This window comes from Andrena cerasifolii, chromosome 7 (assembly GCF_050908995.1).
Source record: "Andrena cerasifolii isolate SP2316 chromosome 7, iyAndCera1_principal, whole genome shotgun sequence".
Classification (NCBI taxonomy): Eukaryota; Metazoa; Arthropoda; class Insecta; order Hymenoptera; family Andrenidae; genus Andrena; species Andrena cerasifolii.
In genome coordinates, this window is record NC_135124.1 from 13,472,794 (window position 1) to 13,499,886 (window position 27,093).

At 42.6% G+C, this 27,093-nt stretch overlaps 2 protein-coding genes and 1 long non-coding RNA gene across 6 annotated transcripts in view; 2 read left to right on the top strand and 1 right to left on the bottom strand.

The window, feature by feature from the left end:
- Positions 1-23,727, top strand: part of LOC143371375 (uncharacterized) — a 111,672-nt gene extending 87,945 nt beyond the window's left edge. The window contains exon 2 of the long non-coding RNA XR_013086009.1: positions 23,602-23,727. This is a non-coding gene — a long non-coding RNA (uncharacterized LOC143371375). The remainder of the gene's footprint in view (positions 1-23,601) is intronic.
- On the top strand, positions 83-1,731 carry LOC143371361 (uncharacterized). Its single transcript, XM_076816477.1, has 6 exons — positions 83-238; positions 304-609; positions 677-911; positions 969-1,091; positions 1,155-1,292; positions 1,379-1,731. Exons 1-6 carry the CDS (start codon positions 98-100, stop codon positions 1,510-1,512), a joined length of 1,077 nt encoding a protein of 358 aa, XP_076672592.1. The 5' UTR covers positions 83-97; the 3' UTR covers positions 1,513-1,731.
- Positions 1,835-26,878, bottom strand: Cora (erythrocyte membrane protein band 4.1 like coracle). 4 transcript variants are annotated; one of them, XM_076816432.1, is made up of 15 exons: positions 26,740-26,878; positions 14,883-15,055; positions 14,650-14,797; positions 13,964-14,258; positions 13,537-13,875; positions 13,298-13,470; positions 13,036-13,175; positions 12,142-12,228; positions 11,312-11,548; positions 7,384-10,944; positions 6,800-6,907; positions 6,510-6,620; positions 5,957-6,061; positions 5,208-5,417; positions 1,835-5,130 (listed from the first exon to the last, which is right to left on the bottom strand). In XM_076816432.1, exons 2-15 carry the CDS (start codon positions 15,039-15,041, stop codon positions 4,951-4,953), a joined length of 5,853 nt encoding a protein of 1,950 aa, XP_076672547.1. In that variant the 5' UTR covers positions 15,042-15,055; positions 26,740-26,878; the 3' UTR covers positions 1,835-4,950. The 4 variants fall into 4 exon arrangements, with proteins under 4 accessions (XP_076672547.1, XP_076672546.1, XP_076672549.1 ...); XM_076816431.1 differs by lacking the exon at positions 26,740-26,878 and adding an exon at positions 26,435-26,607; XM_076816434.1 differs by lacking the exons at positions 12,142-12,228; positions 26,740-26,878 and adding an exon at positions 26,435-26,607.
- Positions 26,879-27,093: the final 215 nt, after the last annotated feature.

A 27,093-nucleotide genomic window follows, 5' to 3' on the forward strand; every position in this document is an offset into this window, starting at 1 on the left:
ACAAAAGGCGGGTCATTCCAACTGATGTTTGATCAATTATGAACTCATCGCGCAGTTTCTCAGATTTGCATCTTTGGTTGAATGAAATCATACAACCATGGTGACATTAAATACCGAATACATCGAAAGAAGATGCTCCCAAGTGCAATTAAGCAAGTCCCTCAGCAAAAAGATAAAGAAGGATGAGTTGTACAACTTAACGCATCTACGTATGAACAATATGTTCATAAGCGGTATTGTAAGTTATCGCTATGGAGTAATAACGCTTAGGAGGAATCTTTACACGTGGTTGTTGCATTGCAGGGTAACTTTGGCGCTTACAAGAACCTTAAAGTGATATATTTGCAAACTAACAGCATATCAACGATAGAGAATTTACATTTTGCGTCAAGCCTGACTCACCTCTACCTCCAGCACAATATGATAAGGAAGATAGAAAACTTGGACAGCCTTGAGAAGCTTCAGACGCTTTACTTGGGACATAATAATATAATAGTGGTGGAGGGGCTCGATCGTTTGCGGAACTTGACTACTCTGCACATAGAGAATCAAAGGCTGAATGATGGCGAATCATTGTGCTTCGATCCAAGAAGTATACATACTTTATCCGTGAGTTTGTAAGTTAATCATGTTTCAAAGCGATTCTTTACATTGATGTCTGTTACGTTGCTTTCAGAGATGTCTGAAAGTGCTGAATGTTTCCGCTAACAAAATGACGAGTTTGAAGGATATTAAGGACTTAGTCGAATTAGAAGTTTTGGATGCTAGGAACAATGCTATCGATGATATCGACGATCTGACTGAAAGTATAAGTGCCTTGGTTTCTCTGAAAGAGCTATCTGTGCAAGACAATCCTGTCACTCAGCATTACAGATACAAAGAGAACCTCATTGCCAATAACGATACAATAAGTACGTTCGTAGCCAGATACTTCATTTGCACCTGAATTTTAATATGCTGATTCGCAGGCACCCTCAATGGAAAAACGGTGACAGATACATGTCGATCCTTTATGAAACGATTTAAGATCGAGAAACATCTTTACCGTACTAAGAAATCTTCGAGGATCAGATTCGATGAAGATATTACAAGTATGATCTCGCAAAGTTTCTATAAAGCAGAATTTCTGCTAATGAAATTTACGGTCATTTCAGGTTCTTTGAATTTACCACCTGCGCTTAGAAAATCGGTATCTAGAGCAATGTTTCAACATCCAGGCCCGAAACTATCTGTTTCGATTTCGACAGCCATTGGTGAAATGCAATCGCAAGTATTCCCGTCGTGGAAAACGGGTAAGCGAACGGCAACTATCGTTCAGTTGATCGGGAGATATCTATACGCATTATTACTAATAATTGAACTGTTACAATCACTTTAGCGCCAAGCACGAAACCAATAAGGAATGGCCACGTTACTCCAAGACCGTTCTGGAGTAATGTAACCAGAACTAAGTCGTCTCATGTAGCACAATCATTGATAAAGAGTAAATCTATCAAACTACCACCAATTTAAATTATCTTCCAACATATTGTAATAGAACAATTTTTTTTATGTAACATTTAATACATTTGTCATGATTTAGCTTCACAATATTACAACACCAAATGTTAGTTGTACACAATATTGGTATGCACTTTTTACACAGAAGAAAATTATTATTGAATATCTTTAATATAATCCATGTGAATACTATACACGTACGCATGCAAGAAAACAAAATTCTTTCAGTTATGTGTTCTTATTTATTAATATCCTCTTTTTTTTTTAGAAAATTATTTATAATTCATTGTATATTCTTCAATCAAGTTTAATTTTCTTTTACAATATACGTATTCAATTAAATAATTACTACGTAAACTATTCGTTATTGCCTGCATGCTGGAAAGTCGTGTGCAAGATAAGGGTAAGATCTAGAGTCGGATTGCGCTGGACAGAAAATATATGGCGAGCTATTTACGTGAGAAGCTGACGGCGAACTAATTACAATAAATGTTTTATACAACTTTCTAACACTGAGGCGACGCTCTTGTCATATAAATGTGCATGTAGCGTAACATCTTTTGTGGCTGAAATAAAGTACGACTGAAAGTCATGGGTGCGAAATGATAGTTGAATTCGACTGTGACAAAACGTGCATGATTAAAGAATCAATGCGAATGGCCTTACGCGCGAAATACTATTCTGTATAATTACGACGTTAGAAAACTATAATATTAAGTATATAATATTATGTTACCACTAAATGAACAACAGAAGTATTAAAGTACAAAATACTATTAACTACATTTGTACACTGCTTGAAGATTCATACATTAACTTTAAAGCTTAACTTCGTGTGTCAACTGAAGCATGAAAAGCACACGAATTTGACACGGAATGCAGACAACATTGTTCGTGTTACGAATCGAGTATAATCGTATAGAAATTTCTCCAAGCAGGGCTGGTATAAAAATTATATTTCCATGAAGAACTCAAATAAATAAAGTTTAAATGACACAGGCATTTATAGTACATACGTATGTTAGTCACTATAAGCATGGAATGTTAGATACAATAGAAAGAAATATATAAATTATAGAATTACACGGTATAAAAGGTACAAGTAGAAAATCAATTTCCTCTTTATCGTAACTTTACTGCCTTCTGCGATATCGAAACATTAAAGTCGATCTATGAAATATGTATAAACTGCTCAGAAATAACGTTCGGGAATAAAAAGAACTAATGCAGTGGTTGAGCATATCTTAACGTATGTATCACCTAACGCTACGAAATAAGATGAGATTAATGAATCGATATATTTTATAATATTCGAAAATTAGCTGCCAGCGTATAATAAACCTAACTTACAAAAGGCGGGATGCAGTTCGCACGTAGATGGTCAATGGTTATCCTTTGTTCTATATAAACTATAATGATTCTATACAACTGACTGGTCTGGTATAGCTCTGAGGAGATTATCCCCCTTTTTAGAAGAATAAACGGACAAACGGAAACAGCTAGAATCTATCTAAATTTCTCTGAAACTAATGTAGACGTTATATATAAAAGTTTCATTCGTTTACGTTTGATGTAAAAAGTAGAAAAGTAAAAAAGATAAGTCTGTAACAGCTAACACGCGAAAGTATTGTGTGAGATTAAGAAATAAATACTTTGTGCAAAATACAAGCGTAATGTACATTAACGATAAGATATTTTTTAAAGAACAAAGGCATAAACAAGCCTCCTACAGTGTGATATGCATATCTTAATGTTGCTTCGAAATTGCCGCGTGTACAATATACATATTATCCATACATAAATATACGAAGCTGCGATATATTTTAATATTTATAAATTTATATATTTATATATAGCTTTTTTTTTATCTCCTCAAAGAAATGTGATTTGAATCTTAATAATTTTATTGTAGATTCAGGTTATCAGCCTTTTCTCCTTCTTAGCATAATTTCTCGTATCTTATAAAAGAATTAAAGAAACTATTGAACGAACGAAATCTTATATGAAATTGTAGTCTTAAAGCTATAAAAGTTACAGCTAAATTTAGACATATACGCTGACCAATGCGTCATAGCTCTTGGTATGAAGTTACATACATATAATTTATTATCTTATCCGATATTTATTACTAATAATTCTTCTCGTATTTGAAGTATATGATTCAAGAACATCTACATAGTTTCCAAATGTATACATTAAATTATTAAATAAAAATTGTATACAATAGCAATGCCAACATATACATCTTTCTCCCGTGTTACACACTGCTGGATAGCTTAATACTTTAGGTCACAGGAAACTTTGTAGATTTCTATCCTTTACGTCTAATAATCATAATTGTGTATGTGTACATGTATATATATATTTGTTCTGTATATATTAATATATTATATTTAAAGGACTTTGACTTGGTCACACAATAAGCAATACATAATATTCGTTACAAAAAAAAATATGTCACAAAGAAACTATACAGAAAAGTATTGCAAGAAAAAGTTTTTGTATGCCTGTTATTTATATACTATAAATCTTCCGTTCTTACTTTCCATATATTTATCTTTGCGTACTTCGTATCAACAAATTCGTAAAATTACGCTATACGTGTAGCCTTGTATATTGTTTGCTATATATATATATTTATATATATATAAGTTTATAATAGTTGTATAATTCATTTGGATAATAATATGTTTAAATATCTTCGACTTCTCAAAATCTTTTTCAGCTGCAATATTTTTTAAATTATTTCGTTTTCTTTACGTTAGGCTCACAGATGAAGTTTCAAAAATAGACATTTAAATTACAGCAGAAAGAAAGTCGGCAAAAGAATTGACAAAATCAAGCTTAGTAATATCTTTACCGTGTACTGTTTGAACAAATTCTCACGTGAGTGACATAATCTGCTTATCACACGACATCGACGCGAATCATGATTCTTCTCGTTATGAAACAGAGACGTAAGCTTACGGGGCACTCTATCATCTTTATCTCTATAAACAGATCGCATTTCATTTAGATACATACATGACTATGCGTACGCAACATGTATAATACATATTTATGCCTCAGTGCACGTAAACGATACTCTGAATATGAACACTGCAGTTTATGGTACAAGGTACCGTGACATTTTTCTCTGGTAATAACTTGATTTTCAATCAAGTGCAAGCTCATATCATTGGGCAATATTTGCTACAGGCAATAATGTCCCTCAATACTCAGAGGAGATATATTAATTTTGACTTGTTCCACAATATCAATATTTAAGTAGTTAATGACAACGACGATATTCAGTCTGATTATTTTTACCATGCACCGTTCAGATGCACGCCGATATATGTAATCTAAATATAGCGAATATTAATTTAATTCCCTACTTTTTAGAGCTACGCGCGTTACGGCCTTCAGATACAGAGTGCCCTCCACTTACAAAGATGCTTTTACATCAGGTTACTGTGCCGTTTGCTGTTGGATTTCTATCTTTTCTACCGTCATGTCGGGATTCATAGCGGTGGCTTCCTGAATCGCCTCGGCCAAAGCTCGATCGTGATCTATCGGATCGCCGTCCGATTGTATCGTTATTTTCTGTTCTACGCGAGTTTCTACTACCCCATCTCTCTCAGTTTTATACTAAAAGCAGAATAACGTGTACGTTGAGCTTGGTGAAAAGTATAAAATATTTTTATTAAGAAGTATAAAAATCTTACCGTTATTGTTTCAACGGTACGAGTCTTGCTGGATATTGTCTGAGAACTGACAATTTCTCCAGTCGCACTGTACATACCGTCCTCACTTTCTACAGCTACTTTCCTAGTTTCGCTTGCTACCACCGGAACTGTAGTAGTCGTTGTCACATCGTTCTCTGGTTCCTCTTTGTAAACGTGCGTCTCGGTTGCAACAACGGCAGCCGGATCACCCTGAATCACATTTGAACAATTGCATTTCTCCTTTAAGCGAAGCGAGGATGAGAAAGTGTATTTAATATAACGTAGCGTGTTATATCGATACCATACAGTTATGTTAATATGCTACAAGTATATGAACATTAAGAGATACGGTGAACCAATGTTTTATTAATGTATTGTAGGCCTGTGTTACTTTTATTAACTACTGATTATACCTTAAAACCAGTGCCTGCGAAATAATGAATATATTAAACTCTCTATGAATGTTATTTCTCATGTTTCCCATGAATGTTAAGCAATGAGTGCTGTGTAGCGAGTAATCATGTACATGAGAATTATGTAATGTATCTTAGGTAACTTGAACAATATGCATCCCTCTATGAATTCTCTTCCACTTGAAAAATGCTTTCGATACGTGTACCTTGATGTAGCTCCATTCTTTAGATATAGATTCTCGAAATAGTATTCTAATCTGAGATTAAATCAATACAGGCTTCTTTCGAAGTCTCTGGTAATTATTTAACACGGTTGTACCATCCCTGAACATTTACCTGGTAATATTGATTGTAGAAAGCCTGTTGATCATCCTCCACGTCAATCGGAGTACCTGAATCGTCGCTGCTTGAACTGGACGTACTGACCCTTCGTGAGAACAGCTACACCATGCAATGTGTTAGCCAAGCCGGCAAAAATTAATTACAAAAATAAATAAAAAAAAAAAGAACTGAACGATAGCATGAATTATGAATGAGTTAAGTATTACTGTCTCACCAAAGAACTTATAATTCCTTTACTTAAACATACTGTATGATTCTGTTATATGTATGCTGAGTGCGCTTATGACTTTCATCTATACATATATTACATGAGAAATAAACCTGTATGCGTCAATTGTTATGGATGTATGTTTACGAGCTTAAAAAAAAAGAGATACTTAAATGTATGTGCGATAACCATATTACCAGTATATAACGCGATATATTTTAATGATTTAATGTTAGAATCAATTAAGAACATGATATGTGGTAATTTACACAAATGCTTACATGCTTCATCCATTAGTGATGAGCTTCGTATGCTTTGAAATTATGAATATGCTATTACCTGTTCACCAGAGAGCACATGACTCGTTGTTCGCACTTCTTGGGTCACTACCCTCTGCTCCTGTCTCGTCGCGCTGGTCGCCGTCGTGTGTGCTACAGTCTTTTCTTCTACCTGATGTAAAAAAAATTATACAAAAATAATTCTAGCTCTATAGAGAGGTAAAGTATGTTGAAGGCAATATGTAGAAACGTTCAAAATACTAGCCGAATGAGCAAGCAGAATCGGAAAGAGAACGTGTAATATCTCAGATTTATTAGCACGCAGATAATTTATGACAGTATACTACAAACCTGGCTGGTCTTTTGGTTCTTTTCAAGATCCTCGTGCATTGTAGCTGTGCGGGTGGTAACAGCGGTCGCTGTCATGTACGGAGTTCTACCATCATCTGGTGCCTCTGCCTAAATACAACTACAATGTGACTAATGGCTTACAATAAGAGTCGTATATGTGTACACGAAATTTGGCAAAATACAAGAGTGTTAATGAATCGAACTTTATGTTCCTCCTTATGCACTGGTTTCAAGATGACCGTAAATTTTGTATGTAGGAGTTACGTGTGCTGTATTTATGTATCTAAGGGGCACACTGCATGCAATACGCAAATATTCAATGGCTAAGAACACACTGCAATATCTACGATGCATATCATACAGCTATTAGATACACTACGATGTACCAAAGTATTATTAAATAATAACTTAGAGTTCAATGGGATCCGTGAACCAAACTTGATTCTTTTTGACTATTTTGAAAGAGAGAGAAAGGGGTCTAAGGAAATTAATAGTCTCTCTTAAAATTCTTCTTTACCTGTGTAGTTAGCGAAGGAGTTACTTAATTTCTTATGTACATTATATTATTTAAAAAATTATATCACCTTGTTCATTTGTGTCGAAACCGTTACTTGGCCTGTGCCTCCAGGTGTAAGATCCTCAATCTTTTCCTCTATATTTTGCGTCAGGCCTTCTTGATCCTTTACCACCAATTGCTTGGTCGTTGTTTTCACTATGGTGGGAGTGGTGCTCGAAGCTGCAGCTTTCTTTGCTTTCGAGGCGCCGATTTTTGCTGTGTCTTGTATATTCTTTAGAATAGAATCGCTCTCTAAAGGTTGCCCAGTGCTAGCTAAGACCACTCCGTCCTTTATGGACGCTCCATCTTCGCCGAAGATCTCTTGATTCATTAGTTTACCAAATTTGTCGTGAATCTTTCCATCTTTCACGTAGCTTCCGTCGTTCCCAAATGGCGCGTGTCTCACCGGCTTCCCGTTTTTATCGCAAAGCAAGCCCTTGCGAACTAAACTGATGGTAATCACGGCGAAATATTTATCAAGAGGTTTTCCCGTTGGCGCACAAACGACGCCTTCTTTGACGATGTTCCCCTCGCCGTCGAAGACTCCTTGTTTCAAAGGTTTGCCAGCTTTATCTACCACAACTCCCTGCACCACTTTCAAACCCTCAGGTCCGAAGGCTTCCTGCGTCAGCGGCTGTCCATTCGTGTCGTAAACCTTTCCATTCCTAATATAACTAGTCTCTGATGGTAGAACACCTTGGGACATCGGTTGCCCATTGCTTCCGTAAATAAGACCATCTTTAATGAAGCTCCCGTCATTTCTATACGAAGCTTGATTCAAAGGTTCGCCCGTATGATCATAGATCTTCCCATCTTTAATGACGCTACCATTGGTATCGAAAGTACCGGACTTCAGCGGCTTACCATCGTTACCGTGCACTAAACCGTAACGAACAAGCGTAACTGAGATTATTGTTTGCTTTCGATTCAGTGGCTTTCCATTTGGTCCATATAATAGACCATTCTGTATGTAACTTCCATCGTCCCCAAATGTTCCATGACCAAGCGGCTGTTTATCTTTTCCGTAAACGTAACCATTAGCGATGTATCCTCCGTCAGTACCAAATGAGATGTGATTCAAGGGTTGCTTATCTTTTCCATAAATCCTGCCTTCTTCGATGTAACTCTCAGCCGGTAACTCGGTGCCAGCGTTTAGCAATTGGCCGCCCCATCCGTATGTAAGACCGTCCCTGATGTAACTACCATCGGGTTTGAATGCTCCTTGCTTCAGAGGGAATTGGTTCTTGTCATAAACTATACCATCGCGTATGTAACATCCCTGTGGAACAAGGGACGCTAGATTCTTCGGATTTCCCTGGCTATCGACGACTTTTCCATCCTTCACCGCTAAGTTATCCGGTCCCTTGTCATCTTGCGTTAATGGTTTCCCATCTCTTCCAATGATCAATCCATTTTTAATGATATTGCCGTCTGGCCCAAAGGCACCCTCCGAAATTATCCTACCGTCCTTACCATGAATCACACCACCAGCGACGTACGAACCGTCGGATCCAAACATTTCTTTAGTCAATGGCATGCCGCTGTAATCGAAGATCACTCCGCTTGCGATGAAGCTGTCTTCTGGAAGCGCAGAGCACAGATTCAAAGGTTTGCCGTCTTTACCATACACGAGACCATCTTTGACGTAACTTCCATCTGGCTTGAAGAATGAGAACTTCAAAGGCTTCCCATCTTTAGCGTACACTTTTCCGTCTTTAATGGACGCGCCTTCGGGTATCAATGAATCTTGATTAAGAGGTTTGCCGCTTTTTGAATGGATAACGCCTTTCTTTATGTAACTTCCATTCGAGCCGAAGGATTCTTGTTTAACAGGCTTACCGTCCTTTCCAATTATCATTCCGTCTTTGATCAATAGATTGTCTGGCCCAAGGAAAGCATCTGACAGTGTTACCCCATTTGCGTCATAAATTATACCATCTTTAATTATTATGTCATCGGGCTTGAAGAGGCTTTGCGATAATGGTTTACTATCTTTATCATGTATAACGCCTTCCTTGACGAAGCTTCCGTCGGCTATTAGAGGAATCTGACTCAAGGGTCTACCATCTTTCGCATGGATGATACCATCTTTTACGAAACTTCCATCAGGTTTATAAAACGCGTGTTTAATTACCTTCCCATCCTTACCAACAACTTTTCCATCCTTCAAATGAGCACCACAGGGAAGCAAGGATCCTTGGTTCAGAAACTTTCCATCCTTTGAATAAATTATGCTGTCCTTTATAACAGACCCGTCTGAACTAAAGGATTCATGTTTCACTGCTTTCCCGTCCTTCGAAAAAACTTTCCCGTCTGTTATATAATGGCCTTCATGCCCTAGGATACCATTGTTAACAAGATTTCCACCTCGACCATAGATTAAACCATCGGAAACGTAAGTTTCGTCGGGTATAATTGCAATCTGATTCAAAGGCTTCCCACTCTCGTTGCACACCACTCCAGTAACAATATAATTTCCACTTACGCCATACGATCCTTGCGTAAGCGGTCTAGAATCCGAGGAAAATACTAGACCATCCTTCACATACGTCCCATTGACGCCTAAAGTGCCATATTGTACCGGTTTCCCATTTTTCATCACGATTTTACCGTCCTTGACTTGCGCGTGCTCTAGTCCCAATAGATGTTGATCAACTATTTGTCCGTTAGAACCATATATGACACCGTCCTTGATAAAGTTCTTTTCAACGCCTAGGGAGTCTTGGTTCACGGGTTTTCCGTCTTTAGTCGTGATCACGCCGTTATTAACATAAATCCCATGGGGCCCGAAGTCAGCCTTTTTAATCGGAGTCTCCTCCTTTGTACAAACTTTTCCACTCATCACTTTACTGCCTTCTGGACCGAGATGACTTTGATCCAATGGCTTGCCATCCTTGGTGTAAATCACACCTCCGATAACTTTCGAGCCATATGGAAGCGGTAAGATATGGTACTCTGGCTTGGATTCTGTAGCCGGCGGTGGAACTATAGCGACTTGAGTAGCACCTGCTTGCTGTTGTTCAGCAGCAATCAAGACTGCCGATATATTCTTGTCAGTATCCGGCTGGCACGCGCTTTTCTGCTGCTCTTTCAACCCCGCTGATTCCACGTAGTTCAGGCCAGGGGTCTTTAATCCTGACGGGGCCTTATTGGCGTCCATGTCTTTGGTTTTCCTCTTTTCCGCTGACTCCGCCACTTTCTTCTCCTCGCCCGGGGCATAATTGAAAGCTAAGCCCGTGGCTTTGCGACTCGCGGAAGTCGGCGACTGTTGATTATGTACTCCAGGCGATGCTGGCCTATCCTCGTACGAGAATCCGTGCGGCGTGAAGGGTTTCCGCGTCGGGGAAGTTTCGGTTTCTTCATAATCGTAAGGCTTCGTGTAGCTCGGGGGCTGCGGGGATTCCGGAGTGGTCTTTGCCTTCTCGATATTCGACGTCTCGGTCAAAGGTTTCGCCTGTTTCTCTAACGTAGAAAGATTCGATTCCGTGTCGCTCTTGTCCAGCGACTCCTCCAGCTCCTTATTCTTCTTCTGCTTCTTCTGCTTAGCATCCTTTTCCTTTTTGCCGAATAGGAAGCCACCGACGGGACTCTTTCATAATAAACAAAAACATGCAATGCCAGAAACATGCCATATACCTAACGTAATATTCTTTGTAGATACGTTACAAATAAACTATAATAAAGCTAATGAAAACTACATATCGATGCATTACTATCTTTTTCGTCATTTACAAAAAAAAAAATATGTAAACTAACAACCGTGCACATCTGTATTCTGAGGCTATGTATGCGTATACATACTTGTAATACTTTCTGTTCAAACTCAATTCTCATATTAACATCTGTAGCTTTTATGCATAGAAATTCCACTCTAGAGACGAATACGATGAAGTAATCTCATTTTCACTAACTGCGGTAGGCAGTAGCATAACAGTGGCTTTACAATGTACACTTACCTTCACTTTCTCTTTCTTTTCTTTGTCTTTTTTCTCCGGCGTCTCCTTATCTTTCTTTTTCAATTCTTTTTTACTCGGCGACTTAGCGTCGCTGTTCTCAAGCAGAGCGCTCTCGTTTATCAGATCGGAGTTGTTCAGATCATTATGATTCTCCTTCTCGTTTTCGTTTTGCTTATCCTTTTTCTTCTTGGATCGTACACCGCCGCCCGGTAGGACCGCAATTCCCCCGACCGGTTTCTATAAGTAAATTTATAGTCACACATCGCTTCATGCAATAAGCACGGCATCGACTCTATCGCTAAGCTGCTATAAACTACGATGATTACGCATTCTCTTGGTATACTCTCATGCTTGGTAACTAAGTACGGTCTGCGCTCTCAAAAAATACAATCGTTGACCTGTCGAAGGAGAACATATTTTCCTGCACAGTTCACTTGTAGCGACGTTAATGATTCTCTCTTCTTCGATACTTCTTAGAACACGGTGGTGTCGCTCGACATGATTGTTATTTGCATGCGAATTTAAGCATCGGCGCAGTTAACGTTGAATCTCCTGCTCTACTAATGTCAACAGCATAATTTACAAAAATATTCATAAAACTTTCGGCATCTACTGCACATGCTCGATGCGATATCACTGTGTATTAAATGTCAGGTAAGTTGGACATTCAGCTTTGAGGCGATGGCCGTATTATGTGGGCGGAAAGTAAATAAAAAAAAAAAATATAGCGGCATGCGTCGAAAAGAGGAAAACACCAAATGGTCACATACATTAATACAAGTGGAAGTCGGTTAATGCAATGATAGTACGTCCTAGATGAAGTTCTATACCTTTTTGCCACGATCTGCATCGTACTCTCCTTCCAGGCTACTGGTACTGCTGGCTGATGTTGTTCCGGCGCTTGTTTTGCGTGTGAGCTACCGGTGTTAGTTAGGTGTCAGTTAGTTTTTTATGGTTGAAGCGCTGGGACGTGAATATTGAATTCAAGTTTGCGAAATTACATTCGTCGCATACAAATGCCACGGTGTTCGGAAATTCGACGACAATTGCAGGACAACGTCCCGTAAAATCTACAAATTCCTGCGTTCCTTGGATGGGGGCATTTCAAATCTTTATGGACTCACACAAGTTAATTAACTGAATGCTTTACGGAGTCGACTTTTTATCGAGCGTTTAATCTGTCGCGTTTAATTCTACAACTAACGTTAATTAACTTGTTCTCGATGTACGGAGCTTGTATCGATAACTTCGGAATGGATGTAATAAAATAGCTAATGCATACAGCCATGTCTAATACATGGTACACAATAAATCATTAGCATGCCACGGCTACAAGTATCATCCGTTTAATTTGATAAAGTAAGTGCATGGTGATCGATTCGTACTTTTTATCAAATACTCTAGCTTCTTTTACTTTAAGTGATCCAATTGGTGTTCTACAATTTCTCGGTTCTGTAACGTAGCTATCGTTCTAACGACATTTCAAAGACACTATTACGTGATGAGAGGATTGAAAGATAATTAGTAAAATCTCTCGGTAAAATTATAGACCTTTTAAGATAAGTCTTGTTTGAAAGCGTAGACCGCAGGTGAAATCAGATGTAACTCTCCCCCAAAATGAATCAATAAGTCTTCAATTCGCATGACGATCTCATGCATCTTCTACAAACTATCGCTACGTTCGGTATGTATAAAAGAATCGATATAAGTGTATCCTGCTTTACCTTTTCCTTCTGTTTTTTAATCGGACTAGGCCGTTGGTCTATGTGTTCCATGTCAGGTATCATTTCAGGCTCATAGCTCATCGTGTGCCTCTTGCTCGGTTCTGAGCCGTAAGTCTCCACTTGCTTAGGTCCACCTAACGCTGTGAAGGGCAGTTAACGTTACAAGATCTAAACGTAATCTAACGACTCCGCGATGAACTCATCGATTGAACTCGAAACAATGATTGCGCCAAGTTAAGAAATATGACGAAAGCATTCTTACCGTCCATGCTGCGAGACGTTGGCCGACGACCACTCAGAGACCTTTCAAACTGCGGGGGTTGTCTATCGATGGGTGTCTTCTTCGTCTCGTAATGAGTTCTTCCAGAGTACCGGAAGCGAGAACCCAGATGCGGTATCAAGCCTACTTTCTTTACAGGCTCAGGACTCATGAGCCTAAAAACGCATTTAGTAACACCTTTCGCTTTAGCACCACTTTACACGGTCATAATTATTATTCACCTGAAGAAAGTATGATGCTCCACGCAAACTTTCCACAACTTCTTCGCGGCCCTGTGGTTGGCCAGTTTAAAGCCGATCGTGGACTCGAACTGTTCGAATTCGCCGGGCCTGATTTTGATGTAAAAGTTATGCCTCTTGTAGGAGATCTTCAGAATCTTCGGCCAGGCAAACCTGTTGATCCTTAACCGATCCCTGTAGACGAGGAGGCCCGACGAGCATACGCCTAACATTATATCAACGCCCTCGGAGTCTTTAGCGGGATGGAGATCGACCCCGTACATCGCCAACTTCTTCGCGTTCTCCAGGAAGTGGAGCTCCGCCTCGGCGGGTGTTTGACCCCTGCAAAAACCCCAAGCGCTCCATTAATACCTTGCCCTCGTAAAGCAATACCCCGTCGATAATTTCCTAAGTAACAGAGGGAACTGACTTATGCGTTTTGTGCAGGTCCATCACTTTCTCCACCAGCTCCGGCGTCTGATTGGGGGAGAACTTGAAATCCTTCAAGTACGTACGGCCGTGCTCGTCCGGATCGTAATCTCCAACCTCTGATTGCACTAAATACGAGCCTAAAAGCGCGTGGGTGACAAACGAGCAGGGCAATCGGCCCATGATAATGTCGTTTCTAATCTGGAGGCATAGCTGATAGCGCGTTATGTCTTCCTGTAATTGAGCTGGGTCCGGCGGATAAAACTTCACCTCGAAATTAAACTTCCATGGCTCGTCTGCGAATCAAATGAAAGCTCAAGCTTAATACCATCCATACCACGATATCAAGCAGTGGCGGACTGGCTAGATTGTCAGTTTGCCCGATGGCAAGTGGGCCCTGTGGGGCATGTTAAAAATGTTATTGACCTTTTAATACCCTGACATTCTTAATAAAAAAAATTTAATAAAATCATTTTTCTAGGATACTTTATATTTAAAAATATAATAAATAACACCGAAAAAATAATTCTGATTCGGGTTATGTGAGGACGACGAATACGTTATTTTTAATCAAAATTCAATGAAAGGCTTATAGTTGTGGGTAGGCCCTCTTTGTTCCCTGACAACCAACACTTTTGGACCCAGTCCACCACTGATGCTAAGTGTAAGCCAAGCTGGTCCCCCTACTTTTCACGAATTTCGCGATCCTCTTGTCCAAGTCCAGCCAGTTGCGTGGATCGTGCCTGTCCTCGTAAAGAAGACCGAAGTAGTCCTTCTCCAGGAGATTCATACTCTGGCATATCATGTCGAGCAGCTCCTGGCCCTTCGCCTTCCTCTGCAAAGAGGAACACCCCAACTGATTAGCATCGGTTCTCCCACGAAGAAGGTAAGTGGTTCTAATGAGCAGGCGATATACTTACGTCGATGTGGAAGTCTTTGACGGTGCCATCGAGCAGAGTGACCTTGGCGATGGCGGTTTTCCCCTTGCTCACTGGACTCTTCGTGGGCGAATTGGTCCCGGTGCCATTCTCGGCCGTGACTTCTGGCGGGCCACCAGCCGACTTTTGTTCCTCTGGCATCTTTCAGCCCTGTGCTAATAAAACAGCACAAGTTAATTATCTATCTCGGTGCCATCCTGGGGAAATGACACACAACGCGCGATGCCCTTGATCAATCCGTTTCCTCGACGGCTCGCTGGGCGCTCCATCGAGGAAAGATCGCGTGCCAGTTCAGTGTATTCGAGTATAGATCCTGTCTAGACCACAAGGTGCCATGTAGAGAAACAATCAATATTTGCACGGGGCTCTCGGTGCAACACGTACCCTCCATAGAACGCCGCGGCTTCTATCTCAGCAACGAAGGAAAAACGCGGAAAAAGAAGGATGGCTGTCGCTCCGAGCTTGACCATCGTCGAGCTGCTCTAACCAGAGTAATTTGCGTCGGATGATACTAATTTCTCCGTTGCAGTCTTAAACCATAGACCTTACTCATCGCGAAGGAAATCTCGCTTCCTTTTGCCGTGCTAGATCACCGCGGCAGTTGCAGCCCCCTTAAGGTGAATGCAACTTGAGGTCCAAGATCGCTGCTGAATTCTCTGGATTTTGGTACATCCTGCGTTTAGCTCATCGCGTCAAGTGCAAGGTGCATCCCGATCTAACGATACATGACGGGCTCGATCGACAAACGGCAGAGAGCACAGTGTCTCCGGTCGAGTTCGTAAGACTTTGGCGGACAGGTTGCAGTGACACGCGACAGAAGCACATGTCTGCATTTACCGCAGGTCGTTGGCCCTTCTTCAAGATAGAACGGACGCGCACAGGCGTTCGCTGGGCGCAATGCCTCGATACGGAGCCGATAAAGGCACCGATATGCGCAATATATTTATTACACCGAGCTGAGAATACCGCCAGCCGCGTATTATTAGCCGGCGCAGTCGCTTCGAAAATGCAGTCGAGTTCAGAATCGATCGTGCACCGGGAGGAATTACGAAACGCTCTGAAACCCTCCCCCGAATTCCGTTACCCGAACGAAACCCATCGAATTTCGCGAAATAAATAACTCCTGCGACCCTGACCGACACGCTGCGGCCACTTCTCCATTCAAACGAACGCGAAGCGGCTCGGGGGAGTACTTATGCAACGGCACCCATCGGGCAAATGGCAATTCAGCCTCAATTGCGAGGAATCAGAGGCGTGTGCGTTATATACCTACACACACCGGAATGTCGTTCAAACTTCGTTTGACGCCTCCTCCCTCGACAGGGAAGGATCTTTGGTCGGAGATCATCTGATGGCCCGAGAGCCATTCGAGGAGTTCCCGAAACTGTCGGGGAAAAGCTGCCCGCGATCGATTCCTATCGTATCCTTGAATGGAAATCACGGTTTACCGTGCAATTGCGGGCGAATATCTCGTTACGCGGGCCACGCAACCGCTCCAACAAAAGAGTAATTACATAAATCTGCTCCTGGGCCGGTTGCGCAACGGTGCCGTCATTGGAAAAGGGACACCTATTCTCGATGCTACTGTAATGCAGACGACCTCAGCCACTGATGAAATTCAGGACCCTTTGATCTCGAATTCTCCATTCAATTAAGGGTAATATACAACCACGGTGGTAGGCCAAAAATGGTAGGATAACTTTGAAGGTGATTTTAAAGAAATTTGTGAACTTTATTAAAATTGTGCCATAAGGTTCTTATGCTATGTATAGAAAAGAATAACGCCACTTGGTTTTCAGATTTTTTCCATTATTTTCCATTTCGGTCATTCCGCGGTGGGATTTTTCACGTCTACACCGTGTGTATAAAACTAAAAAGTTGAAAATAAAAAAAATTTTAAAAAATTAAAACCGACTTCAAAAAAAATAAAAATGCACTAAAAAGTAAAAAATAATTTTTCCCTTATTTAATCTACGACTCTCATCTTTTTTAAGTCGGCGCCTCATCATTGGCACTGCGTAAATCTGGCCCGCCTTAAAAAATTTTTTTTTTACTTTTTAGTGCATTTTTATTTTTCTGAATCAGTCTTTTACCATTTTTTTTTACCTTTTTTATGTAATTAACATTTCCATAGGAAATTTAGTAGCAAAGAAGAGAAAGATTTTCAGATGTTCGCCATTCCTTCAAAAATCAATATTTCTTCGCAATCTTGGGTACTTCTCTAGTATTTAGTGACTAGATTACAAAACATTTTGTCATATTGTTCTAGGTCAAACGGTGTGGACGTGAAAAATTCCACGGCGGAATGTCCCAACTGGAAAATACGTAGCTACGTTGCTGTTCTGCTGTTTTTTATCAAAAAAATTTGCAGAAATGTTTTTCTGTTCTCACTTACACATATCATAAGAACCTTATGTTACACATTTAATAAACTCCATAAATTTCTTTAAAATCACCTCCAAATTTATCCCACCATTTTTGGCCCATCATCGTGGCGTTTAGAAACACACAATATATTGATTTGAAAAAGTGAGTCTATTCACTAAGGAGATACATTTCTGATGAGGAACTATGCGATCGTAATAAGAATCCGATTCACCTAGAATACTGCAGAGAAATCGCGACGGAATTCGCAGAACTCGCTTGCAACAAGTTCGACAAGCCCGATGCCGTCATCGCTGGAAGCAGTCGTCCTTTGCCGTGCTCTATGCCAGTCTGGTGAAGTAATGCGGCGATTAGTAGACGCGATGACGCGGCCCACCAATATTATATGCGCCGATTCCGTGACTCGAATTAATTGCAAGCGAACTGAATTCGATATACCAGGACGACGATTCCAGCCCTCGAAGGATCGCGAGGAACTGGAGGATCTCAGGTATCGAAGGGCCGCGGGGAAACTTGAAACTGGTCGGTCCTCGTTTCACCAGCGGGTCAGTTTAAAGTTTAAAGCGGTGAAAGGGACGGCGGGGCCAGGCCTGAAAGAGTCCGTTTCTTCTCGTCGCCAGGAGATCCTTTCAGAGACGCGTGGGCTTCGTTTGGTCGTGTGTCAAAGGGCTGATTGTAAACGAGGGTCGCGTGATCCGTGGCACACGCCTACGCGACCCGCGCGCACTGCACACGCCTCTGTGGATCTCTCCACTGTATTAAACAGACGTCATCTTCAATGGAAGTATTCGTACCTCTCGAGACGTGGCACGCATCCTTCCAGGCATCGATCGGTCGAATTAAAAATAGAAGATGGTGGAGTGGTAGAGCTCTGGCGCCCGTTTGCTTCATCGCTCAGAATTATTTGGATGATAAATTGGTACGAGCCACGAATCGTGGAGAACTTTAACATTTCAAGGCAAGTAACGAATGCAGGATGCGAATTTCTGTTCCTGATGCGACTTGGTGGAGTTTCACTCTGTTTTAAGGGACGCGGGGGATTTCGTCCATAGCTAAAAAGGTTTTATGATTCCTTTGCTTGGGAAGAAGTTCTAACGAGGTCAAGAGCCATGGAAAATGTAGCAACCAGAGCAAATCGACTCGGAAGAGTCCATTATCATTAGAATAGCATGCTTGCTCGAAGGAAGCGTTAATTAGTAAGTCTAATATTAACGGAAATAAAGATCGACTTGTTAAGAATCGTTGAAAATACTCTTGGACCCCTCGAAGGACCAACTAGATTGCTAAAGGAACGGGGGGACGTCGGCTACAAATTCGAGAAGGGCACAGTTGACACCCTGAAATCCCGTCTGGGAACAGTATTAGGTATATAACTGCGATGGACTTGGATGGTGAAAGCCCCAGGGATCTCGATTCACCATTATTGGCTCGTATTTTCCAGTTAACGGAACCGTACGGTACTTCAATCCGGAGTATCGACATCGTGCCCCCACGTGCAGGTAGCGATATCTCCTTCAATCTACTCCCTTGAAGATTTTCAATCAATTCAATCCTTGCTGCACTGTTACATCCAGACTTTTCATTCATTTATTTGTTTATTTAACGGGGAGTGCCCTTTAGTTAAAACAAAGCATGTAGCTAAGAGGCAGTCTATAACAATTTACCTATATAACGGAAGAGAAAAATAAAGAAAAATATACATAGTCTAAGGATATAACGGAAGAGAAAGGAAAGAAAAATATACAGATGTGGTATGTTCGTACTAAAAGAATTCAGAAAAGGGAAAGGAAAAATAGTAGGTAGCAAAAATAAAAGTAAAAGTAACTTTTAACCCACGCGAAGACCCTCGAGGATTTCTACAATTTCTAATATTCGAATACCATCCGTTCTGTGTATTTCGAAATCATCTTTAGAGGGAATTCTATTATTGGGGTAAAAACGTAGCAAAATTCGGGAATTCTTTTTTATGAAACTAGCGATTCGATTCATCTGGAATTTGGACCATGTTTTTATGCGTCCTTAAAGAAGTTGCAGATTTTTTTGTCTTAATTTTTAATAATATATATAGGAGTTATGCATGCTAAGGTAATTCCAGGTAATCGGAAACAGAAAAAAGAAACGGCGTTTAACTTTATACGTATATAATCAACTATATGTAGCGTACACATAAGTATTTGAACTATATTTATCATTAAAAAATAATAAAAAAAACTGCTACTTCTTCAAAGATGCATGAAAACATGGTCCAAATTTCACGCGAATCGAATCGCTAATTTCTTCAACAAAAAAAATTCCCAAATTTTCATATATTTTCAGGCCCGAACCTAAAATTCTCAAATTTTCCTATATTTTCAGGCCCGAACATAAAAATTCCCAAATTTTCCTATATTTTCAGGCCCGAACATAAAATTCCCAAATTTTCCTATATTTTCAGGCCCGAACATAAAAATTCCCAAATTTTCCTATATTTTCAGGCCCGAATATAAAATTCCCCCCTTAACAGCCACATGCAAGTAGCAGGTTGACGAAATCCTTCCCGTCCGACCTGTCCCCCGAGTAGGGGCACGGACGAGGAAGGGTGGTGGTTGAAAAACGAGCCAGGCATCTGCATAAGCATGCGGAGTAGTTTATTAACCCAGTCGCGCGTCTCGTAATCGCCTGAGCACGTGAATGAACGTGCACGCTCGAGTCGAAGCGGACGCGATCGTTTTCTAGTGGCATTTAAATCCCTCGCGACGAGCTCGGCTGCCGCGCGAGATCGTCCCGCGAATCGATGAAAATCCCCGACTAGTTGGGAAGCCGCGGGAAGCCATCACCACCCCCCGGGGATGTTTGATCGATCGACGAGGCGCCGTCGTCGCGGGCGGATACGTGCGAGCTGACAATTTTCCGGCCGACGAGTATCCAAGAAACCCACCGCTTGAAATACGACGAGCTCGGGTCGTGTGCGCGTGGGCGTATAACAGCTTCTGTGAAACGTGCCCCCAACTGCAACCGCGACTGATAGGGGCCAGAGGAAAAGAAAGGAGGCCTCCTCCTCTGCCATCCACCTCCGTTCGCTCTCTTTTCCCTCGAATCGCTCTTTCCGGCGACACCGTCGCCCGCCGTGCATTCCGCAAACACGGTGCACTCTGCTTATTACCGCGACATTCTCGTCGGTTTAAAGTTTACAGGGGAAAAAGCACGGGAGCCTCGTCCGCGAGCGGCGCACAGTGATACATAATGGCATTTTTTGTTCGAATCACCCTACAGGTCGTAATTTTTCAGAAAACTTGACGATTATTTTTTTAAATTCGTCGCAATTAAATTCTCTATCGATCTGTCCGGCCGAAATTTTGAATTTCGTTGCTGATTTCTTTATATTTAGCGAATTATACAGCACTTTTCGAAGATCAGTATTTGTGGGCTTTTTTGTCCGCCTGTTCCGAATATGAAGTCAGATTTTCAAATTTTCGGCCGGACAGATCGATAGAGAATTTAATAAGAATTTAAAAAAAAATCGTCAAGTTTTCTGGAAAATTACGACCTGTAGGGTGATTCGAACAAAAATTTAATTATGTGCCACAGTGCGGCGTGTAGCAAATATCCTCTCGATTTTTGCCGCGCTTTATATTTAATTGTAAAGAATTATTTTGAAATATAATTTTTAACAGTAGAGTAAAATTTTGTATATGTATTCGTTGGATAACAGAAACCTTTTACTTTATAAGAAATTTAATAGATTTTCATAAATAAAACAGGTACCCAATTTTTAAATCTAAACAAAAACGTAAACACAAAATACATAAAAAAAATTGTAAAAACATTTTTCAACTTTAAACAGATCTTCTAACTCCAATAGGTGATCTAAAAACAATTTATAAGTTTGATATTAAATTCAAACACACATTACCTACTTCTTTACCGGTTTTCAAGAAATCTTAATTTTAATTACTTTCTATCGATTTTAATTTTCTCTTTTCACCAATTTCGCCGCCCCGAAAATTGCCGCTCGGCATCCAATCGCCACCTTCCATGCTGTCCTCACGGATAAACTTGAATTCGCGTAGGAAAAACAGTGGAGCTCGCTCGTCGCGCAAGATGCGAGACAAGAAAGTCGCCGCGTGTCTCCTCCGATACAAGTAAGCAGAACGTTCATCAGGCAGGCAAGCGCGTCGACGCAAAAACAAAGGGAGGAAAAGAAGCTGAAACTGCGACGAAGAACGTGACGCGACTGCTTCTTTCCCATAATTGGACGTGTCGATGAATTCTCCCTCGTTACCGGGCTGCGCGGAGCTAGAGATCTTGACGGCGCCCCGGAAAGTCATTTGGAAAACGTTTCCCCTCCGCGGGAGAGGATTATCGAATCGCAGCGAGCGAGAACAAAGTCTCGCGCGGCTCCCCAGCGAAGGCCTGTCGAGTGGAAACACGGCCGGATAAAAGAATCGGCACCCTTTCACGGGCGGCGGCGATTTTCGTATCTGCGAGCAGACAGGCGTCGGGGCTGGCATTGGAGGGCGCGCAACCACCAGTTGTGACGTTTTTTATCGCCCCTTGCAGACGCGACGCGTCTCGCTGATCGACGGGGCGAAGGGGGTTGCTCGCCGCGTTTTGTTTCCTTTGCAACCCTTTCTTTCATCCCGGGTTATTCATCGGTAGGTCTTCCTCCACTGTGCCGCGGGACTCAATGGCTGGCGAGAACTCGCTGGGGCTGGGAGATAAGGGCTGGATAGGTCTCGCCGCGGGGGTAGGAGTAGACGCGGAGGGTGGCGGAGGAGGATCCTCGACGGGTGAAATTAAAGGGTCGAAAGTTGTAAAAACGCGACGTATAAATTTCGCCGAGCGAACTCGTTTCCCTTATTGGTCGCGAGTTCGTCATCCCCCAGGGGGAGGACGCGTTGACGCGACGGGGAAGTGCATCCGAGCACGCCCGTGCTCCGCGGGAATTAATGGCGATTACGCTGTCGAAAAGAGGCACCGACCGATCCGTGGCGTCGGATCGAGGGGCCGGCGAGAGGTTGGTACTTTAATTAAACGCCACCGCCGAGGTGCCCCGCCGTATTTTTACACGGGCTTTCCTTCACGAGTGCTGGGGACGTTGGAGGGGCCGTCCGTTACGTACCGCGTAAATTAAAAGCTCGAGGGCCTCGTCAAGAGCGAGAACGTATAATACGCGATTCGATCGTGTCACGCAACGAGCGCGAGCGTGCTGCGTGACTCACGGCCGCGTCTCGTAATTTATAACAATTTGGAGGGCGTGGCGGTGCTTCGATGCGACCAAACACCAGAATCTGTAATGCTGGCGAGGATCGGGGCGACTCCGTCCCGAGCGAAGCCCAATCCTCGCCGTTACCCTGACTCCGAGCGTGGAAGGGAAGGTAACAACGGCCCCGTCCGTCGATTTCCTTCCCAGCCTTTTCTGATCCCCCTTTTTCCAGCGCTTTCTATGGGAAAGGCCAGTTCCAATGGAATTCCTTCGTGCCAGCGCAAATGAATTACAAACAAATGCCGCTCCGGGGCCGTTTAGCCGCCTCTTTCTCTCGCGGCGGTTCCGTTGCAACAACAATAGCGCGACTTTTTACCAGCACTTTTTTCCACGCGTAAACCGAGATAATTGGCCGTGTCGTAGCCGTGCACGCCGCCGCTGGGCGCAACGCAGTCCGCGGAGTTATTGCCGTTCTGCTTTTTCATGGCTAAATCGTTTTGTTCCCGCTGCGCCTCGACGTGCGTGCCCGCTGGCTCGTGAAAAGCATTCCTGCCTCCCGAGGAAACGTCTCACGTCCCTGAATACGTGCCCACTGCCAAGCTGGCGGAGACGAAAGTGACCGGTTCCCGTGAAAATCGCGGGCGCGGAAAAGAGAGCACCGCGAACCAACGGGTTCGGGCGGAGTTCACGCGCGACAGATTCTCCGTCGTGGGGAAAACGCCAGCGTTAGATGCGCCAAGCGGCCATGACGGAAGTGGAAGAGGCGAAAAAAAGAAATCGCGTATCAGGTTGATTACACGCGTGATTTAATCGAGCACGAGCGCGTGCACGATCCGCGAACACGAAGCGGAGCTGAATAAAAAGTGGTAGGAAGATTGTCGAAATAATGAGCGGGGAACGCGATATTCCAGATACGCTAGATTGTTACTCTACAATTTGCCGGAGGCTTTCTTCGGATTAAGAAGGGATTGCGCCTTGATGGGCCGAAAAATAGATAATTCTTTGTGAATTTTTTGCACCAAAACGGTTCGACAAATTAATTTGTGACTTGGCAGGCTGTTCTATTGCATCTTGAACTACTGTGCTGAATTTTTGTGTGACAGTGAGAAAAAGAACATGGCAGATACAGAGGGAGGGTTGAAAAATAATCGGGTGGCCCTGGCGTTGAGGAAAAGTACTGTAAGGGTTATCCGAAACACAAAAAGGAAAAGAGATTCTTAAACTATATGAATGTGGCTATGGGTGGTAGTAGATGCATTGAGAAAAATAAAAAAATGTTCAAATGGCAGCCTTTTGAAGAAGATGAAGCGCCCTGATTTGAGTCTGAGAAAGGTTTCGCCTCAAAATCGGGGAAACTTCTTTAAATAAAAAAGGAACGGTAACAGACACCGCAATAAATCTACTACCACCCATAGCCACATTCATATAGTTTAAGAATCACTTTTCCTTTTTGTGTTTCGGATAACCCTTACAGTACTTTTCGCCAACGCCAGGGCTACCCTATTATTTTTCAACGCTCTCTCTGTATCTGCCATGTTTTTCTTTCACTGTCACACAAAAATTCAGAACAATAGTTCCAGATACAATAGAACAGCCTGCCAAATCACAAATTAATTTGTCGAACCGTTTTGGTGCAAAAAATTCACAAAGAATTACCTATTTTTCGGCCCAGCAAGGCGCAATCCCCCCCCCCCCTTAAGGTATGCATTAGCCCGAGTTGGGCTTGGATAGTTGCGGTTACTCAGGTTCGATCAGGTCTGGGTTAAGTCCATAAGGAAAACATGGGACATTACCATGGAACGAACACCGCCACGCCTTGTCCACATTTATCTCCCATGTTTTTTGCATAATATGGTGAACGCGCAGCGTTGCATTACCCGTGCGCTTCCGTTGGTTGCTTTGCAAAGAACACGCATACGCGACCAAGTAACCGAGCAATCAAATTTTAAGTGAATTAGTCGCGCTCGCGATGTTCCAACTGCTCTAACAGGTGTTGACGCCTCGCGCCTAATGCCGCACGCGTGGGACGTTTCGATTTAGCTCGGATAATAGTGTAAAACTCGATAACCGTACCTTTGAATGCTATCGCCAGATTGATAACGTCGGCCGATAGAATAGTAGTGCGATTACCGCACTAGACGAAGTGGATTTTAATGGTCGAGCCAATCCAGCGCATGCCGTTTGTTTATTTCCTCTTTACTCGCGTTATTTCGATTGCACGGAACGCTGGAATTCTCCTGTTAAAATTGCAACTGTAAATACCGATTTCTTCCTGGCTCCGGTTGATTACACTAGTCCCTAACAACGATCCCTGTATATAATGTCTTCCTAAAACGAGAACTCATTCATCCTGACACCAGGATCAATGATACCATTGGTCAGAGTGCGCCAGCGGTACCGGTGTCATAGTTCATGGGTACGCACGTCCATGAACGGGTTGGAGAAAGGCGAGTCACGAATGCACAGGGCGTATTACACTGGCGAGTGAGCTTGCTTCCCCCCCAAGTTCATTGTAACTTTGGTCATGTCGTGCATCACCTCCTATCAACGCCACACCTCCCTACGCAACGGCCGCCAGTGCACTTCCTTGCCCCTGTTTAACGTTCATCCGCGTTTCATGGGCCCCCGGCTAGCGCGCAACACGAAGTCACTGTAATCCTATTACGTCAGATATTTAAAGCTACCTCGTTATTTTAGAGGCATCTATTAATATTTCCGCGACGGATCGTTCCGCGTTACCACGCCGCGAGAGCCACTTGAAAGTTCCTCGACGTCCAAGAAAGATGAACGAGGAAAAGCTCTGTCATCGATTATTCGTGGGCGGAAGGTCTTTCGAAAAACTTGCCACCTCCGCGACGCCGCGCGTAATTGACCTAATTGGCGATAACGAACGTTCACGGTGACAAGACCCCGCGAACGGTGTGCAGACGAACATTCGGCGCATAAAAATCATCCAGGGTCAGCCGGAAAGGTTACTTACGCGGGGAATCGCACGAAAAGATCCTCCGTGTTTTAATCGAATGTACAAGGAGAGAGCGGTGCGTACGGCGAGGTATCAAGCGTGTGGCACACTTCGGAGGAATGCTTTACCCTCAGGGTCGCACGGCGAACCGGGAATGCTCGTACAAATGACTTACAGTGAACGCATCGTTATTTCGGAGTTGTCAATCGCTTGCCCCCCACTTGTTAACGACAAAGCACACCATCCGCATCACATTTCTATATTTCCCATCGGATTCTGCGCGACGCTTCGCACATCGCTAATTCTACGATTCCGAGAGAACGGGTGGTACACTTTCCGACGAAATACGATACACGACGCGTAAGGAATGCATTTACAACTTCGAGCTTGACTCCACTGACTGTACGCTCTTCAGAGACACGATCGCCGCCGAAAACTTTTTCTTATGAACGTCCAGCAGCGGCGTCTCGGATAATGTTTAAGTTTATATTTATTTCAATTATCTTCGATACACTGCTACATGCACGGTGTATTATGCATGCAAGAGCAACAGTCGTCACGCTAATATATTCTATCAATCGGGCCCAACAGATGTCTCCGTGAATTTTCGATTAAGTTACAATCGGTAAACACATTCCTGCTAGTACGTGCAACTGCGAACGCGATGCTAAAATGCACCTCGTAGAGTATACTTTGCTCGGCATCATTGTAGGTTATACGAATATTTCGTGCCCCCTTGTACGATGGTAAATTCCATGCGAAAAGATTTCTGGACGGTAAAACCAACAGCTCGTTAGCAGAATTCTTGCTAGTAATAATACGCTATTTACGAGTGCGTACCGTTGTCAATGGGAGAATTCAACAACAACAGGGTGTATTCTCCGTGTCGTACGTATTTAACAGCTCGGGAAGATGGAATTATTTTGAAGCGAGATTCGGCGGAAGATCGCCACACCGTGCCGTCAAGGTGATAGGTGAAATCGGAAGGCTAGTAAAACTTACCTATGGGATGTGGACGCGATCTTCTCTCGAATAATGCACCACGAGAAAACCGCGGATAGAAAGTACGACAAGGGACAACGCACAGGGCCGAAACACCGATTCTTTTCTTCTCGCGATCGTGTAACGGTGTACTTCCTACTGTAATCACATAAACAACTCTCGTTCCAATTCCGCCGACAGCTACGAATACGAGGCAGGTCCGTCGAGTCGCGGGGCGACGCTGAATGCGGCCACGGCCCATACTCGCACCATTTTCAAATAGTCCCCCTCACGCCGCACACAAGCCGATTTACAACGCTACATACCTTGATGCTATCGAATCCTTCGCTAAACGAACGATCACAGTTCATGGGGAATCCAAACGCGTTACAAAACTCGCGCAGTAGTGACGCACCATTTAATACGTTGCCGCTAGGACAGTGAATACGGGACTGCTTTCAATGTTCTTACGCGCGAGTCAATATGGCCGACTACCTAGGAAAATCAGTTTCTCTTATGACGCAATCAAGCGAGTACCGCCCTGTTCGAAAACATTTTATGAGTTAGATGGCAGCACACGGGTGGCAAACTTAATCGGTTGGTAAAAACAAGCCGGTCCACTGGTCGATAAAAGAGACGGTTGCAGGCGATTACGCTCCGTACGAGGAAAGTTATCGATA

Coding starts and splice junctions, on each gene's coding strand:
- LOC143371361 (XM_076816477.1), top strand. CDS start 98: ATGGTGACATTAAATACCGAATACATCGAAAGAAGATGCTCCCAAGTG. Junction 912..968: donor TGCCAATAACGATACAATAA/GTACGTTCGTAG, acceptor GCTGATTCGCAG/GCACCCTCAATGGAAAAACG. Junction 1,293..1,378: donor ATTCCCGTCGTGGAAAACGG/GTAAGCGAACGG, acceptor CAATCACTTTAG/CGCCAAGCACGAAACCAATA.
- Cora (XM_076816432.1), bottom strand. CDS start 15,041: ATGCCAGAGGAACAAAAGTCGGCTGGTGGCCCGCCAGAAGTCACGGCC. Junction 13,176..13,297: donor AACGTCTCGCAGCATGGACG/GTAAGAATGCTT, acceptor TGCCCTTCACAG/CGTTAGGTGGACCTAAGCAA. Junction 12,229..13,035: donor TTAAAAAACAGAAGGAAAAG/GTAAAGCAGGAT, acceptor TAACACCGGTAG/CTCACACGCAAAACAAGCGC.